General features: G+C 40.0%; 2 protein-coding genes and 1 gene segment (V, D, J or C); 1 reads left to right on the forward strand and 2 right to left on the reverse strand.

The window, feature by feature from the left end:
• LOC310728883 (immunoglobulin kappa light chain-like) overlaps positions 1-19464 on the reverse strand; it is a 134681-nt gene that overhangs the window by 86620 nt on the left and 28597 nt on the right. The window lies entirely within an intron of this gene.
• On the forward strand, positions 1154-16910 carry ppp1r18 (protein phosphatase 1, regulatory subunit 18; the record flags this gene model as incomplete). Its single annotated transcript, XM_083547438.1, has 3 exons — positions 1154-2116; positions 11852-12038; positions 15434-16910. 3 exons carry the CDS (start codon positions 1154-1156, stop codon positions 15523-15525), a joined length of 1242 nt encoding a protein of 413 aa, XP_083403564.1. The 3' UTR covers positions 15526-16910.
• Positions 17112-17852, reverse strand: LOC310728890 (putative non-functional immunoglobulin kappa variable 6D-41). The segment is given in 2 exons: positions 17599-17852; positions 17112-17470 (listed from the first exon to the last, which is right to left on the reverse strand).

Consider the following 19464-nt stretch of genomic DNA (forward strand, 5'->3'; position numbering starts at 1 on the left):
GACATTATTGGTACCAGAAGGACAAGCTATTAGATGGGCACACAGATTTAAACCAGTGAACTCTTGACCAATTATATCTGAGCAAAAATCAGCACAAATACGCACACACACACACACACACACACACACACACACACACACACACACACAGAGAGAGAGAGAGAGAGAGAGAGAGAGAGAGAGAGAGAGAGAGAGAGAGAGAGAGAAAGAGAGGGGGGGAAAGAGAGAGAGAGAGAGAAAGAGAGGGGGGGAAAGAGAGAGGGGGGGAGAAAGAGAGAGAGAAAGGAAGAGAGAGGGAGAGAGAGAGAGAGAGAGAGAGAGAGAGAGAGAGAGAGAGAGAGAGAAAGAGAGAAAGAGAGAGCAAGAGAGAGAGAGATGGATCATTTGGATTTATTCTCAGTACAATATTGACACTTTCACATCCTGCAGTTCCCTGCAGGTCCAAAAGCAGTGATTGCCTGATCCCTATGAAAATCTAGAGAGAGATGGATATGGATATGAGGTGAGAAAACACGAGTGCAGAACAGAAGTACTGAAACGTTCTATAAGTTTCTCAGAGCAAGTGTGTAACGAGAGAAGAGTGGTTAAGAGAAGTTATGCTGATCAGAGGAAAATAGAACTTGAGGGAGAGTTGGAGAAAGAGGAGGACAGAGAGGAAGAAAGGAAAGAAAGTGGGAATGAGGTGGTGCTTGAACTCGGAGTTTGAATAAAGAAAAATTGAGGAGTTTCATGGAAAAAAGAATGATGAACAAAGACAAGATAGTTAATGAAACAGAAAAGGAGAGCCACGAGAAAGAAGAGCAAGCAGGATTCCAAAACAAATCAATGAAGATGGTGAAGGAAGTGACACCAGTGCAGCAGTCTATGGGAAAACCTTTAGATCAAGAGTTAAAATCACAGATCGAAGGATTAATGTGACCTGGAATCAGGTGGTACATCACAGTGGAGAGATATACATTCCTAGATCTGTTTTTTATTATAAGAGTGAGCAGAGCTTCTCAAAGAACGGTACTGAAGATATAAGACAAGTGGGGAGAAGATTGAGCTGGAAGCTGGGAGACCTTTGTCCATAATGGAGAGTTTAAAAGAAGCAATACAGAAGAAAAAGAGAGGAGGAACAGAGGAAGGAGAGGAACAAACTAGAGAGTCAACGATGGAGAGCAGACAGGAAGTGGCCACACCGCAGTCTCTCAGCAAGTTTGACGTCACAAGGGAAGTAAGTAAAGAGGAACTTCCTGTATGTGTTCCTCCTTCTTTCTCAGCTAAACAAGAGCCCTCTATTCTCAAAGAGCAACAGGATGGAGTGATACATGTGCAAGAAAAAAGAGAGGAGGATCTGTTGGGGAAAGACTACATCCCTCCATCTCAATCTTCATCCTCTTCCAGTTCTCCGTCTCCTCATCTCAGGTACCCTCAACCTGCCATGAGTCGGATCTATAACTTGAAGCCTGTAACCTCCAGGGCCGGTGTGTGTGTCACCGAGAGGAACTTGGGTGTCCAAACACATAGTGGAGGAATTACAAAGAGCCGACCTGGGGGACAGGTTTCATCTGGTGCTCAGAAAATCTCAGCAGAAGTATCTTCACTGCGGTCAGTGCAGCGGCAAGTGGAGCAGCTTCATCTAAAAGATCATGAAGTCCAGAAACAAAACAATGGTGAGGCATTGCAGAAACCCAACATTTGTCAGGACCAAAACATCAATATTCAAAAGGACCAAACGCATGTCCTCTCAAAACCGTCCTCGGAACCAAGGGTACAAACTCAACTTCCGCAAATCAGCACTTCCACCCCAGAGAGCATGAACACCCAAACAGAGCCAAATGTCACAACTCCATCTACTCGTCTCTTCACCATCCGGAGTGCCTCTGGAGGCCCAGGAAAGAGAGGAACCACCATTACCATCACTCCCAGAAAAACAGGACCCTCAGGGATGCCCTCATCTTCTGACACAAAACCTAAAGTGCCTTCATCTTCTGTCACGACACCTAAAGCACCAAGCAACACAAGAGAACCGAGCAAGAAACGCTATCCAACTGCAGAGGAGATCGAGGTGATTGGTGGTTATCAAAACCTGGAGAGATCCTGCTTATTGAAGAACCGAGGGTCTCCAAAAATTGTAAGTATCAATGCAGTGATAAATATTTTTTAGATGGTTTACTTATATATATATATATATATATATATATATATATATATATATATATATATATATATATATATATATATATATATATATATATATATATATATATATATATAGAAAAAACAGCATAGGAAAGAAGAATCATAAGGTAATATTTAAAACAGTGTGAAGTTATTAAGTGTAACATAACAATGTCTTAATGAGATTCTAACAAGATATTACTTATTGTAAGCAAACTAACATATAGTGACAAAATAAATCAAAACTAACATGTTGGAATAATGAGATGTCAAAGTATAAACTCCAATTATTGAGTGTAAATATTGAAATGTTATTGTCTTATTGACAGTTATAATAATGAGATATAAAGTCACAATAACAAACGATAAAGTAAAAGTTTAAAATAAGCCAATCTACAATAACAACATTACTGAAGTTATTAAGATAAAATAATGAAACATAAAACCATTGAACCTAAATCGGATCCTAAAATGAGGTTAAAATCTCTTCTTCTGGTACTGATGTAAATAATATGATCCTTCATGCCTTGTATGCATCGTTTCTGAGGGATGTAGTGTTGATGTTTCTCTCTATAACACAACCCATTTTCATTCTCAGTGATTGATGCTGGGTGTAATTATACACATGATAGAAATATGGTTATCTTTCCACTGTCTCTATTCATTTTCCTAGTTAAACTCCAGAGTAAAAGTCAGTGTGTTGTGTGTTCGATTGGTGCTAATAATTATTATTAGATTTCTATGATAAACCATTATAATCAGTAAAACATAAAACTAAAACTGATATAGGATATCGGGTGGGACGGGATATTAAGGTAGATTTTTGTCGCACACAATCGTGTTTTATACCAATATATAATCAGGAACACACTCTTACATAAACAGGAAGTACCAAATCCATGATGAAGAGAGTTGAGAAACAAGGAAGCAGGTCTTTTTCAGTGCAGTATTTTTACAAGAATGTCATTACAATCGCAGTTTATCATTCACACGTTGGCCTGCAGACAAGCGGCTGCAAGATTCACACCTCAGGCATAAAATTTTTTTCTCCTGTTTTCTGTCTGTCTGTCTTTCTAGCAGATGTCAGGAACAAGGGATTAAATATTTGTAGGATTAATAAAGATTGATCACTGATGACCACATTTTTTTGCAACTGATCCAATAAGGTTCAAGATTACAGCGAATGTCAGAAAGAAGTTTTCATCAATAGGTTCACATGAAGGACTAGACTTGCTACCTCACTTCACTTCTTCAACATCCGGTGTTTGTAGTGTTTGTGAAAATAAAACACACCCCATGTATTGCTCAACATGTGCTGCAGAACTCATACACTAATGACAGTTAATCAATTCAGTTCAGCCGAAGGTTAATTCGTGATGAATTTCTATGCTATTTGGTAGTTAATTGTAAGTGAGTTATAATTAAGAATGATTTTGAATTCAACTGAGCTGAAGATGGTAAAGGATCAAGCTCAAGGGCAGATTGGTACTGCAGGAACGTCTGATCAGTCATTCAATGGTCGTGTATATCTTCAATTGACTGCAGGTTAGAAATATGAGGAAACGGAAAGAATAAAAATTCATTAAAATAAAGTTCAACGCAGCAGAAAAACTGTCATGCAACTGTGTGACATTTACTGTGTCCTTATATAGACATGATACTCAGACTTGAAATTAATGTGTGTGTGTGTGTGTGTGTGTGTGTGTGTGTGTGTGTGTGTGTGTGTGTGTGTGTGTGTGTGTGTGTGTGAACAGAAAGGTTATTTTCTTCTCTTGTTTCTTCTCCACTTGAATTTCTTTCTACACTCACCATGTAACATATAAATACAGTGTGAAACATTTTTATTATCCCAATTCTACCACCAGTCTTCTGGTCCATCTGCTGTCTGTGGACCAATTTGCTGCTGCAACAGTTCTTACTAATAAATACACTGCAGTTGTTCCCTTAATAATGTACCATGGGGCAAATAAATAGACAATAACTGTGCATTAAGAGGTGGAGCCTCCATGAGTCTGACACGTTTGTCAATGAAATACAGTACTACACACAGTCTAATTAAGATCTGGGGAAATTGGAGGTTGACTCATCACCTTGAACCCCAGGAACGATGAAGAGTGTGTTCCAGTGTGGATGTGGTGGGAGTTTCATCCTGCTGAAAGAGTACTCTGCCATTAGAGAACAACGTTACCCTAAAGGGGTGTACAGTAACTCCATGGAGTCTGTAACAGTGTTTAGCTAGTAAGCAACATCAAGCTACCATGTGCACACCAGGACCCAGGATTTCCCAGCAGAACATCATCCAGCACATGGCCCTGCCTTCACAGGCTCTCCCTTTCCCCATAGTGCATCCTGGTGGCATCTCGTCACAGGTATGCGCACACCATGCCCATACACCTGGTCATCCAGATGATGGAAAAGAAAACCTGATTCATCAGACCACCTTTTTTTTTTTATACCATGGTCCAGTTCTGATGCTCACATGTCTATTGAAGAAACTTGCATGGTGTTCAGGGATCTGCATGGGTTCTCTGACCATATTCAGCAAGCTGTGATGTTCTGTCCGTCTCGACTGCTTTCTATCAAATTCAGCACCAATGTTTTCAGGAGTTTGTGGTACAATAGCTATTCTGTTAAATTGGTCCAGACTTCTAGACTTCACTTTTCATACACATTAATGAACCTTGAGTGCCCACTGATTCATCCAATCTCCTTCCTTGGATTATATTTGCTAGGTACCAACCCCTGCACACTGGGATAAATCCCATGACACCCGATGTTCAGAAGAAAATCTAACGCAAACGCTGCGTGTCAAAAACACTCAAATCCTTACATGTCTATTTTTCCTGCTTCCAACAAATCAAGTTTCAAAACTGCCTTTCACTTCCTGCTGATTTTTTCAGCTTGAAATAGTCACAAAATTATATCCCCCACATTTCAGCAACCATTTTAGTATCTTCTCAAGGGACAATAGGTGCTCAGTAGGGTTCAGATCTGGAGACATACTTGGCCACACCATCACCTTCACCTTCAGCTTCCCCAGCAAGGCAGTTGTCATGTTGGTGGTGTGTTTGTGGTTGTTATTATTTTGGAAAACTGCTGTTTGCTCCAGTTTTTGAAGGCAGGGCATCATGTTCTGCTTCAGAAGGTCAGAGTACATGTTGGAAACCATTCCCCCCCCCCAGTGAACTGCAGCTGTAACTCAGTTTCAGGGTGATACTGATCTTCTTGCAGCCTCGGCATCTTTGTGGAGAGCAACAATTCTAATTCTCAAATTCATAGAGACTCTTCACCATGAGGTCCATGTTGAACATCCAGTGGTCAGTATGAAAGAATCAACTAAAAAAAAAAAACATTGTAACTGCTCTAATACACGATACACACATTTGTATGGTCCTGACAAGCAGACAAACACATGAACATGATGAATAGAACATGTGGCTTTGCATGTTTACACCATGTACAGCTGTTATGTTGTTATTTTCAGAGGACAGTAAATCTGTACTGTACACAAACTGCACACTGACTCCTCTAAAATATATCCAAGTTCTATTTCTATATTATTGTCATTTAAGAAGATGAGGGGTGTACTTACTTTTGTGATATGCTGTATGTATATATTATATTAGGAATATATATATATATATATATATATATATATATATATATATATATATATATATATATATATATATATATATATATATAAAACCGTTTTTTTTAATGGCTGTCAATCTATTAAAATATTTAATCGTAATGAATCACAACTTACACACGTGTTTAATAGGCTAATCAACATTAGCAAATATGGATGCTTTGTGCAAATGTATGTTTATTATTATACCAAACTAAACATAGAGCATGAAGAGAAAATATTCTTGTAAATATTTCAAAGTAATTATTGTATTTTAAATCATCAGGACACCAAACAGAACTTTTGCACTGTTTCCACACGGACAGTTTTAATTGCCAGATGTGCATTATGATGGATTTTGGTGCTGATTTGAGATTTGCCACATCAGTAAAACTAATTTTTTATGTAAGTGATTAAAAATTGGAGTTTTGTTTTGTTTTTGGTTTTTTTTTCAGAGAAAGTAACGATGTCGTGAATAAATGTTTTGCATTAGAGGTTTTAGTTTCACCTCTTTCATAGTTATTTATTTATTTATTTTTTATAAAAAATGGTCAAACAGAAATGCTCAGTGCATTAATTCATAAAATATGGGTTTTATTTATATATATATATATATATATATATATATATATATATATATATATATATATATATATATATATATATATATATATATATCATTATTTACAATGTAATGCATGAAAGGGAGTGAAACCATTGTGAAATATAAATGAGCGCAATGATATAATTTAATTGTTACGTTTATTTCACATGCTTAAAAATAGTGCTTGTTAAATTCTTGATCTAGCTGTCTTCTCCTTGCCTTCTTGTTTTCATATCCTCTGGTAACGTTATCACTCACAGTACAGTACTGACTTCCTCTTTAACACCGCCTCATTTCCTGTTCTGTGCAACATGACAAACAACACCACAGCAAAACCAGGTCAGTTCATATCAGAGAGAGGTTTTCATTTCTATTCTATTCTATTCCATTTCATTTGTGTAGTGCTTTAACAATAGGTATTGTCCTGATGCAGCTTTACAGAAATAAAAAAATATATATACACTTTATGGCCAAAAGTATGTGGACTCCTGACCATCACATCCTTTGACCTTTTCTAAACTGTTAGCACAAATGTATTGCACACAACTGTACATGACTTTAGATAGTGTAGCATTACAGGTTAATTTCACTGGAAGCCCACACAATGTTTAGAATGATAATGTCCTTGACTGAGCTCTATGAAGATATGGTGTGTGAAGATTGGAGTGGAGGAACCAGAATATCCTGCATAGAGCCCTGTCCTGCTCAACCTCACTGAAACACTGACTGAACCCCACCTATACTTACCAACATCAGTGCCTGATCTCACTTATCGTCTTGTGGCTGAATGATCGTAAATCCCCACAGCCACACTACAAATTAGAGAAGAAAGACTTAGTACAGTGGAGGATATTATAACAGCAAATGGAGAATAAACCGGAATTGGCATGTTTAACAAAGACATGTGACAAACGTTTCTGTCCATATAATGTAGATTATAAATTAAGACTCACAGCCCCACCCACTTTTCTCACTTTCAGACAAACCCACTTGTATCACAACGAATGTCTCTCTGTTTAACTTCATGCACAAACATCTTATTCTAATACTGTATATTAATTATTAATTCAAATCAAATTTTATTTCTCACATACACATACATACAGAGTACAACATGCAGTGAAATGCTTTATACGACTGTCCGGCATGAGGGAAACGGATGGGGAAAAAAATAAACCAAAGAAAATAAAGAGTATAAACTATGTAAAATATAAAATATATAAAAAAGTGAAAAAGTGTATATACAAGGTATGCTTATGGATACAGGGTATGCTCATGTACAGTAAACAGTAATCACATAAGGTGGTTGATGTGATTGTCCTTAAAGTGACCCTGTGGTGTGGTATAAAGTGAACATGTGCGGTGTGGTGTGGTATAAAGTGAACATGTGCGGTGTGGTGTGGTATAAAGTGAACATGTGCGGTGTGGTGTGGTATAAAGTGAACATGTGCGGTGTGGTGTGGTATAAAGTGAACGTGTGCGGTGTGGTGTGGTATAAAGTGAACGTGTGCGGTGTGGAGTGGTATAAAGTGAACGTGTGCGGTGTGGTGTGGTATAAAGTGAACGTGTGCGGTGTGGTGTGGTATAAAGTGAACATGTGCGGTGTGGTGTGGTACAAAGTGAACGTGTGCGGTGTGGTGTGGTATAAAGTGAACGTGTGCGGTGTGGTGTGGTACAAAGTGAACGTGTGCGGTGTGGTGTGGTATAAAGTGAACGTGTGCGGTGTGGTGTGGTATAAAGTGAACATGTGCGGTGTGGTGTGGTATAAAGTGAACGTGTGCGGTGTGGTGTGGTATAAAGTGAACGTGTGCGGTGTGGTGTGGTATAAAGTGAACGTGTGCGGTGTGGTGTGGTATAAAGTGAACATGTGCGGTGTGGTGTGGTATAAAGTGAACGTGTGCGGTGTGGTGTGGTATAAAGTGAACGTGTGCGGTGTGGTGTGGTATAAAGTGAACGTGTGCGGTGTGGTGTGGTATAAAGTGAACGTGTGCGGTGTGGTGTGGTATAAAGTGAACATGTGCGGTGTGGTGTGGTATAAAGTGAACATGTGCGGTGTGGTGTGGTATAAAGTGAACATGTGCGGTGTGGTGTGGTATAAAGTGAACGTGTGCGGTGTGGTGTGGTATAAAGTGAACGTGTGCGGTGTGGTATAAAGTGAACATGTGCGGTGTGGTGTGGTATAAAGTGAACTTGTGCGGTGTGGTGTGGTATAAAGTGAACGTGTGCGGTGTGGTGTGGTATAAAGTGAACTTGTGCGGTGTGGTGTGGTATAAAGTGAACGTGTGCGGTGTGGTGTGGTATAAAGTGAACATGTGCGGTGTGGTGTGGTATAAAGTGAACGTGTGCGGTGTGGTGTGGTATAAAGTGAACATGTGCGGTGTGGTGTGGTATAAAGTGAACGTGTGCGGTGTGGTGTGGTATAAAGTGAACGTGTGCGGTGTGGTGTGGTATAAAGTGAACGTGTGCGGTGTGGTGTGGTATAAAGTGAACGTGTGCGGTGTGGTGTGGTATAAAGTGAACGTGTGCGGTGTGGTGTGGTATAAAGTGAACGTGTGCGGTGTGGTGTGGTATAAAGTGAACATGTGCGGTGTGGTGTGGTATAAAGTGCACTGTGCTGTGCAAGTCCACAGTTAAAGTAACAGTCCAGAGGTCGTAGTGCAAAAAGAAAAATATTTGCAGAAGTGTGATGATGGAGAGAGTGGACAAGTTTTAGATCCTGGGTGTTTCCTGGTTTAAACTCCGAATTGCCTGCGGGAAGAAGCTCCTCCTCATTCTCTCTGTGTTCGCTTTAAGGGAGCGGAAGCGTTTCCCCGAACGCAACAGAGAAAAGAGTCCATTATTGGAAGGCTGAGGTCCTTCATAATATTCCTGGCTCTGGTCCGGCACCACGTGCTGTAGATGTCCTGCAGGACAGGGAGCTCGGTGTGGATGGTACGTTCAGCTGAACGCACCACCCTCTGGAGGGCTCGTCTGTCCTGCATGGTGCTGTTCTCCAAACCAGGAAGTGATGCTACCCGTCAGAACGCTCTCAATGGTGCAGGTGTAGAAAGTCTTAAGCACCTGAGAGGGTAGTTTAAAGTCCCTTAAGTGTCTCAGATGGTACAGACGCTGCCCGGCTTCTTCACCAGGGTGTTGGTGTGACAGGACCAAGACAGGTCCTGTGTGATGTGAACACCAAGGTACCGAAAACTGTCCACTCTCTCCACTGGGGTCCCGCTGATGTTTAGCGGTTGGTATGACCGCTCCTGATTCGTGCTGAAGTCCGCTATCAACTTCTTAGTCTTGCTGACATTCAGGAGAAGGTTGTTCTCCTGGCACCATCTCTCCAGGTTTTTAACCTCCTGTGAGTAGGCCGTTTCATCGTTGTTGGAGATCAGGCCCACCACAACAGTGTCGTCAGCAAACTTGGTGTTGGAGTTGGAAGTGGCCACACAGTCATATGTGTACAGTGAGTACAGCAGGGGGCTCAGGGGGCTGAGGGTGAGGGTGGATGAGGTGTGTTTCCCCACCCGTACGGCTTGTGGTCTGTCTGTCAGGAAGTTAGAGATCCATTGACAAAGCGGCAGGCTGTGTCTCCCAGGACCTCCAACTTAGAGGTGAGTGTGGAGGGAATTATGGTGTTAAATGCTAAATTGTAGTCAACAAACAGCATTTTTGTATAATTCCCTTGTCTGTAGTCCAGGTGGCTCATCATAGTGTGGAGGAGATGAGCAATGGATCCCTCAGTAGAACGGTTCTGAGGGTATGTGAACTGTAGAGGATCCAGTGTGTCCAGTAGTGATGCAGTGATGAAGTCTCTGACCAGTCTCTCAAAGCACTTCATCACTACTGAGGTCAAGGCTACAGGGCGATAGTCGTTAAGGCAGGCGGGCTGGGGTTTCTTTGGAACAGGAACAATGGTGGACTGTTTGAAGCATGAGGGGACAACAGACTGTTCCAGTGAGAGGTTGAATATCTCAGTGAACACCGGTGCTAGCTGGTCAGCTCAGGCTTTCAGAACCCGACCTGTGATGCCAGCTGGTCCTGCTGCCTTCCTGGTATTTACTCTCTTGAATGCCCTCCTCACGTCATGCTCCGAGATGGTGAACGTGTTTACCTCTCCGGCTCTCTCGGCGTGCACGCTGTTTGTGCCGCTAGCATGGTTAGCTGCAGCCTCGAAACGAGCGTAAAAGAGAAAAGCTCGCATCGAGAAAAGATGCTAAAAAGATGCTAATTCTAATACATTCTCGGAATCAGAAAGAGCTTTATTGCTAAGTACGTTTGCACTTAAGGAATTTGTTTCTGGTGACAGAACATTCCAGTTGCCAGCTTCCACTTCATTTGTAAATGATAAATAAAATAATAAAAAAAAAAATAATAATAATAATAAAAAAGAATAAAAAGTGTTATTGCACATTTTTTATAAAGAACAATAAATAAGGAGTAATATAGCACAGAAAGTACAGAAGTGGTTTTGCACATATATTTATGGGGAGAGCATTTAAGCGTTTATGAGGTCGAAGGCCTGGGGGAAGAAATGTTTCCTGTGCCTGCTGTCTTAGTGCTCGGTTGCTGTAATTTTATCAGAATGTCTCCTGATCTACCAGAGGGGACAAACACTGGATCAGGTACAGTATATACAAACATACCTGAGGCATACGTAGCCATTCCCCTCCCCCACCTGGGTCAGTCTGATCACCTCTCTTTGTTCATGCTTCCATAAACACCACTGATCACCTGGATCTATTTATATTTATGGACATATATTTACATATTTATTTGCACTTGTAAATTTGCACATTTGCTGCACTTCTGGTCGACGCTAAACTTCTCTACATTTCAAACTCAAATATTTTACTTTTTACTACATTTAGTGAAATCAGTCGTTTCTTTTTATTAACGAGGATAAAAACGTAACTGGTGAAACACGCAGCGAGTCACCAATCAGGATCGAGCGCACGCTCTGTTTTACACGTGTTCTGATCGGCGCTCGGTGAATCTACTGATCACCAACATACAGTTCAGCATCAGTTCAACATCAAGCAGAACATTTAGAGAGGAATAAATGATGAAGAAACTCCAGACTGGAACTCACCACAACACACGTGACCTCATTTACACGTTTTTACTGAGGAAGGTTTTGTGTTCATGATCATTATAATAGAAATCAATCAGTGTTTGAGTCTTTAATCTCATTCTATTAATAGATCAGTGTGCTGAGAGTCACATTCGAGTCTTTACACAGAAACTGACGTGATTAAGTGAAGAATCGTGTGATAAAATGATCACATTTTACCTTCTGTACTTTAACTCAATTACAAACTTTGTGTACTTCATCCAGCACTGCTGTCTCTCTCTCACACATCCCCATATATCTCACTCTCAGAAAAAATGTATAACAATTTAATACATTCAAAAAATGTTTCTGTGTGTGTGTGTGTGTGTGTGTGTGTGTGTGTGTGTGTGTGTCTCAGGTGAGAGTGTGTTTTCCTGACTCTCAGTTGGACTGTGTGTATACGTACCCATCAGAGGAGTCTGTGGTCAAAGACGAGGGAAACAGCGATGACTGTAGCGGAACAGAAGAGAAAAAAGAAGAAAACGATGAAGAAGAGGAGGATGAGGATGGAGCAGGAAGTGGGATAAAGAGAGTGCTTCGAGTGGGTCTGTACAGTAATCATTTCATGGACAAGTCATTTTACGTGCATTTCATATGGTTTACATTTACATTTAAAAGCATTTGATATGATGTCCTTTACATGAAGCCACAAAGTCTTTAAAGTCTTCATCAATAAATACATTCTGATGCTGGTTCCTTGTGACACAGAGAGTAAGAACTCATCAGTCTAACACTATTTAGAAAAAGAGAGAGTTTTTTTAAGAAGTAGTGATAATTTAAACATTTTTGAAAGAAGTAGATGTTTAGACTGCAGGTGTGATTGCAAGAAGTTCAGCTGTTCAGACATCAAGTTGAAGTTTGTTTCACCACCTCAGTGCCAGAACTGAGAAGAGCCTGGAAGCATCTTGTACCTGGAGAGATAGTGGGCCAGGTTAAGCAGTGGTTAAGGATGAACAGAGTGTGGTGGAGTATGAAGTGAGAGAAGTGATGAGAGGTAGAGGGTAAAAACTTTCTTTCAGCTTCTCCTATTAGGGGGCACCACAGCAGATCATCTGTATTCATGATCTGCATGTTTGATTTGGTACATGTTTTTACGCTGGATGCCCTTCCTAATGCAACCCTCCCCATTTATCTGGGCTTGGGACCGGCACTAAGAGTGACCTGGCTTGTGCCTCCCTAATGGCTGGGGTCGGTTCCCTGACCGGGGAGCAAACCCGGGCCACAGCGGTGAGAGCGCCGCATCCTAACCACTAGACCAGATAAGAGGTATAGGGTACTGGGCAATTATTGTTTTTGTAGACAAGCATCAGTGTTTTAAAGCTGATACTGGCAGCTACAGGAAGCCAGTGGAGGACATGTACCAGGGGTTTAATGTGGAGGAACCTAAGAAGGTAAAAAAACAAGTCCTGTGGCAGCATTCTGAAGTTACAGAGGTTTTATATTTTTCTGAGCAGACTTGCCATGAGAGAGTTACAGTAGTCTAGTTGTGAGATGATGAGGGGCTGATGAGTAAGCAGACCTGGAAGGATGTTGTAAAGGAGAAATCCACACAAGCATGTTAGATTAGCAATCTGAGAAGAAAAGGACTGCTGAGTGTCCATGGTTACCAGAGGAGGGAAGTACAAATACGTCGTTACTGTACTTAAGTCCATTTTACTGAAATCAGTTCTTCACTTCACTATTTATTTATTCAGACAACGTTTTACTTTTCTCATTACATTTTGACACATATATCTAAACTTTCTACTTCTTACATTTTACATGGTGAAATGTCAATATTTTTTCTTCTCACTGTGCCGTTTTCATCTCATCAACCTGTTCCTTGTCATTGTGCAGCTTTTTCAATCCACTGGTGCATCATTTCCTGTCTCTCACACACCACAGACGTAGACTAGTTTCTGAAGCTCACAATAAGAAGGCAGAAGTCAGTAAGAAGTCTGGGGTTAACGTGGATAAGACAGAGGGAGTCAGTGATGAGAACATGACTGAGAACAGAGACATTCCTGATCACCTGATCATCATCTTTTCTCTACTTGTGTTCTACATGGGGGATCCTAAGTCTGGATACATTAATTAGGAAACAACATTAGAAATGATTTTGTATTAATATATTAATTAGGGCTGTAAAAAAATTTACGCATTAATAACATGTTAATGCAAATAAATTTAATTCAAATAATTTTAAAATATAAATACATATAAAAGAGGCGAAATTAAAATCTTCAGCGAAACACATTTATTTTATTGATGCGCAAAGTCTCAAATCAGCACCAAAATCTCCTATGATGCACACAATTAACCCTCTAGGGGGCGACAAACACACCGGCGTGTTTTGTGGCGAACTGAAATTACTTTGACTTTTTGAGAGTACAGATAAGAGCAATACATCATTCGAATCTGTTAAGTGTCTACTTTTATTTGTATTCACTCATAAACATAAATAAAACCGTAATCAAATTACCCAAATCCGTATGAAAGTTAGAAGAGTTACAGTTTCTCCGGTATCACCTCATTACCCGTCCGTGTGGAAACATAGCAAAGGTTCTGTTTGGTGTCCTGATGATTCACTTCATTTAAAACACAATAATTACTTTAAAACATTTACTAGAATATTTTGTCTTCATGCTCTATGTTAAGTTCGGTTTCACTAACAATAAACATACATTTGCGTAAAGCATACATTTTTGTCCGTGAACATGTTGATTAGAGAAATAAAAAAAAAAAAAAAGAAAAGTATTAATTTAAGGTACGTTTAGAACAGATGATGAACAGATGACAATGTTAACAAAGTGACGTGAGGTTCAGTTACGGTGTGAAACAGGTAGTAATAATCACTACTTTTTACTGAAGTACATGTCAGAGCCCAAACTTCTTTACTTTAACTTTGGTAAAAAAGTGTAGACAGAACTTCAACTTTTTTATCTTTTAAAACATCAGTGTCAATTTGCCACCCTCCTGTACCCATGCACCTCATACAACAAGTTGCCTTTTACTGGAACAGAATGTTTTAGAGCATGCAGTAATATGAAAACTCGGTGAAAAACCGACCTTGAGGAGCTGAATGTTCGAATGAACTGTTCTATGCATCAGTAAAGGAGTGGAATGAAGTTTCAAAATAACATGACATTTACAAAGTATGATTGTTTTCTATTATACCTCATAAGCATAAGCAAGTTTATTCGCTACTGCAATTTCCTACCACTAGGGGTCTCTGCCTACATGCAGAAATGTACACATTTTCATGTTCAAGAAATAAATTTAGAATAAATTCTGTGTTTAGTTACATTTATATACATTTTTATAGGTCCAAGATAATTTTTTTCCCAGTGTGTGGTGGTGTTGCAGTCACAGCATTCCAATCATAATTCCAGCATCTTTCCATTGAGCTAACACTTCACTAGTTGGTGTTTGTTGCAGTATGTGGTGATTGGATTGCCTGGTGTTGGTGCAGGTAGTGTTACTGTGGGTGAAGTAGGTGAGGTTGGTGCAGTAACAGCTGGAACCAAATTCCAGCATTGCAGAAGAATCACAATTAAAATTGCATCAGAAATAAATACAGCAAAATGAACACTTAGTTTTTGATCATTGTAAATTTCAGTCACTGCAGAACCTTTTAATGCATTCATTTAAAGATAAAAATATGATAAGGCTTTTGAAATGAAAAATAAATTGACCTAATGAATAAATCTATAGCAATAAATTTAAAAAGCAACATATTTCAGCGATCGTTGTAATTATATGTTAAATGTTAGTAATATCATTTCATATCTAATATCTAACATTAATAGTTATAATGCAACAGAAACAATAGAATAGAGTCATCATCAATAATAATTCATAATTTGTGCTCTAAATATATTTGTAATGACTTCTGTCAGGTTTGTAGAACACCTCTACATGACTTCATTAATCGTACTTATTTCTTCTCCCTCTTTTTCAGATGAGTCGTGTCCACGTTTATCAGTCACAACAAAGCTGGATTCCGCTTCCCAGAATACACTGAGGCATATTAACATGGCTGCTAGGGACTAGAATCCTTAATTGGCATCTTCACACACAGATACTGATTAGACCCACCTGTTTCCAGTCACTCCAGCACCCTGTATACACTTCCTCATCCACTTTTTCTGAACTAATCCTCAGTGTTCACCTTCATGACTTGCAAAGTCTTTCTATCTTCATTTTGATCTTTTTTTCATCCTGGTCTTTGTATTTTTGGATCTTGCATCTTATTTCTTTTGCTAATCACTTGTCCTACTGTCAGTCCCTGTCTTCAAGTCTGCTTTACATCAAGGATTTACCTGCCAGTTTAATACCAATCCTGTAAATCCAAATCTGCAACTCTATAACATGACATTAAGACTTATCATCATGGATGCAACAGAAGAAGCAAACTGGCACACCATTATGGCAGCCCTGGAAAAGCAAGTTGAGAAACACCAGCACCACCTGGCCATGCTGGAATCAAAACTTCTGCTGCTTTTGCCTCTGGAACCATGGGAGAGACTTCCCTGTGCAATAATGTTCTACTCCAGTGCTCTTCATGTTTATGGTGTGGAGAAGACTTTTTTGAGAAACAGTTTGTGCACCGACATAAAAAGTACTTACTAAAGTCTTATAAAGCCTTATAACCAGGCACCAGTTAGAACAGGCAAATCAGCAGATTGAGTGCTTTCTGTGAACAGGTCTAAAGATGGGACTCGGTTCTTCAATAGGCTGAGGGATTTTCTAAGCAACTTAACCATGCAGCTGACATCCTTTCAGTGTTTTCTAGGTAACCAGTGACCTCTATTTCACCTGTAATGAAAACAGATTTATCTGCAGTAGACACATGGATCAGGTGGAATGTTTTCTGAATATCACTGTGGATGTGTTCTGTCATGCCAACACTGGAATCCACCAAGTACTCCACTTCCCAAAATACACCCCAGCATAGAAACATGGCTGCCATGGACTACAGACCCCAACACCTCTTCCTTTCAGCTCATGTTCTCGATTTACTCGATTGCTGATTAGCATCAGAAATGTCATGCGAATAGTCACTGAATGTGATGATGAATAATTCTGTGGGAATAAAATGCGGTCTGCATATTTATTTTTTGAAGTCAGAGCTTTTTCATGTTTTTGGCCATTTTTGCACAGTAAAATATCTGAGTATGTATTATTAATAGACCTGTACATATTTATCAAAAATATAGAAAGCAAAATTCCTGTTTACATAGTGTTGGTGTTTTATTCATTAATAATCTTGCATGGATCTGGGTACGATTTGTTATTCTTGTTTTATGTAAAAAATTTTAGATTTTTTTTTTTTTATTTTTGTTTACTGGTTCAAGGAGCTGGCTTCAAATAAATAAATAAAAATTACTTTATTATTAAAAAAATTAAATAAATTCTGCAGGGATTTTCTGTTGGCATGTGTGGGGTATGAAGTTTCTTGTTTTTTTTCCTTCACTGATTCAAAGACTCAATCTGAGTATGTGTGTGTGTGTGTGTGTGTGTGTGTGTGTGTGTGTGTGTGTGTGTGTGTGTGTGTGTGTGTGTGTGTGTATGTCATAGTGTATCACATGGTCCCTCTCAGCACCTGCAGTAGGTCCCAGCTGCAGCAGTCACACACACTGAGGTTTTTGTACGACTCTCTAACACTGTGTGAACACCAAGCTACCACTGATTGTGTGTATACTCTGACAGTAATAATCTCCAGCATCTTTAGTCTGGACTCCACTGATGGTCAGAGTGAAATCAGATCCAGATCCACTGCCACTGAAACGATCTGGAACTCCTGATTCTCGTTCATCAGCATTATAGATCAGGAGTTTAGGAGCTTCTTCAGGTTTCTGCTGATACCAGGCTAAACAGTCACCACCACAGTCATTATCAACATCAGAACTGGTTTTACAGCTGATTGTGAGCGTGTCTCCTGGAGAAACAGATTTCACTGCAGGACTCTGAGTTACAGTCACCTGACCTCTGGATCCTGAAAAAGAAGAAGAAGAATAAATGTGTTTCCTACATTATTAATGATGTGGAATTTGGAGAACATCTAGTCGTCCATATTCACATGGGTTTATCAGCTGAACAGTAGAAGATAAAACATTGTGTTACCTCGAGTACAGAGGGCCAGTGTGCAGATGAAGATGATGATGAATCTCATGGTTGCTGTGGGTGAAGTCGCTGAGCAGCAGCTTTCAGTCATGAAGTGTTAAAGTCACAGAGCTATAAACTCTCTCAGAGCACTGAAGCATGAGCTGCTAATGCAAAGAGTGTGTGTGTGTGTGTGTGTGTGTGTGTGTGTGTGTGTGTGTGTGTGTGTGTGTGTGTGTGTGTGTGTGTGTGTGTGTATGTGTGTGTGTGGTCACTGTAGTGTAACAGAGGTTTTTGTATGACAGTTTCATTAGAATGTATCACTGTGGTGGACTTTCGGTGGAGGAACCAAACTGATCATCAGTAAGTTTCTCTTTTGTATATAAACGAAATGATTTGTTTATTTATTTGGATGAAATTATAATTTAGAGTTTTATTTATATATATTGCATGTTATTGTGACACTGAGACACAGTTTGAGTGAAATGAAACGAAGCTAAAAGAAAGAAGAAATCAGGATTTAGCTGTTAGCTGAAGAAGTGTGCAGTTTGTTCCTCAGGAAACACGGCACTTTTACATTCACAGCTTCTGAAGGTCATATTGTGTGCTGTGAAGGACATGGTATAAAACTTCATCCTGTGCCTGTTAGTCTTCTATCATTGTACTGATGTACTGAGTTTGAATCTCCAAACAAAGAGAAACAGTGTGTAGAAAGGTGGATGTGGTGTGATGTGCTGATTTCCATCACTGAACTGATCTCAGCCTTTTTGCCAGATGTGGGATTGTAATAGAGGAAATCTTGGTATCAGGAAACTCAAAGGGAAGGTGTGATGTTGCATTTTCCAGCCCTGATTCTGTGGAATATCAGTGTATTTACATCATCAGTGTAGTGATTTTTCTGTAGGACTACATGTCAAAGTAACACAACAACTTAGGAGGACTGGAAAACACTCCCAGAAGAAATCTGATCAAAGTCCGAGTCTCTCCACAATATAACGAGGAACTAGTAAATGTTCTCCTGCTGAGAAGTTCTACTGAACTGCAGTAATGTGAATAAGCAGTAATGAGTAAATGTTGTGTAACTGTGTGTAAATGTGTGTTTATTGTGTGTTTGTGGTCTCCAGCCGGTCCCACGGTGAAGCCCTCCGTGTCTCTGCTCCCTCCCTCCTCTCTGCAGCCGTCTGACAGATCGGCCTCGCTGCTCTGCCTGCTGTCTGCCTACTCTCCACAGGGGGCGCTGGTGAGGTGGACGGTGGACGGCTCAGAGGTGAAGGACGGGGTTCTGACCAGCCCAGAAGAACACAAGAAGGACGGTTACACACGCAGCAGCACCCTGACCCTCAGCAAAGAACTCTGGGAAAAGGGGGAGGAGTTTGTCTGTACCGTCTCCCATGGTGGTGTCCATCATCCGCTCACGTTCAGAAAGAGCCAGTGTTAAGACCAACAGCTCCAAGATAGAATTGAACACTGAGCTGCTCACACATCCATCTACAATCGAGTTTCAATTCTACACAATGCTGACATTTCTGTCTTTCCTCTCTTCACTGTCCTGTTGCTCTTCCTGTAGTTTTGCTCTGCTGAAATAAAGCTTCATTTTGGACATTGTGTGTTCTTTTATTCGAGTTAATAGTCATTATCAGTGTGATGAGAGAGTGTGTTTAGCTGGAGATTCAGTGCTGTGTGTTGTGCTTCACTGAGTTTGGCTGAAGGAAGTTGAACATCTGGTGAAAGTTCTGCTCTATTCTGGGAGAAACAGAATCACTCAGTCGTCTCCATGGAAATCTCTCTCTCAGTTCACTGATCTCCACTAACTGCTGCTCAGTTCTGCTCTCCTACATCCATTTCAAACTGAAGTCAGAACTGAGCAAGTTCAAGTATATAATAATT

Source organism: Silurus aristotelis, assembly GCF_946808225.1.
Source record: "Silurus aristotelis genome assembly, chromosome: 7".
In the NCBI taxonomy this organism is placed as follows: domain Eukaryota; kingdom Metazoa; phylum Chordata; class Actinopteri; order Siluriformes; family Siluridae; genus Silurus; species Silurus aristotelis.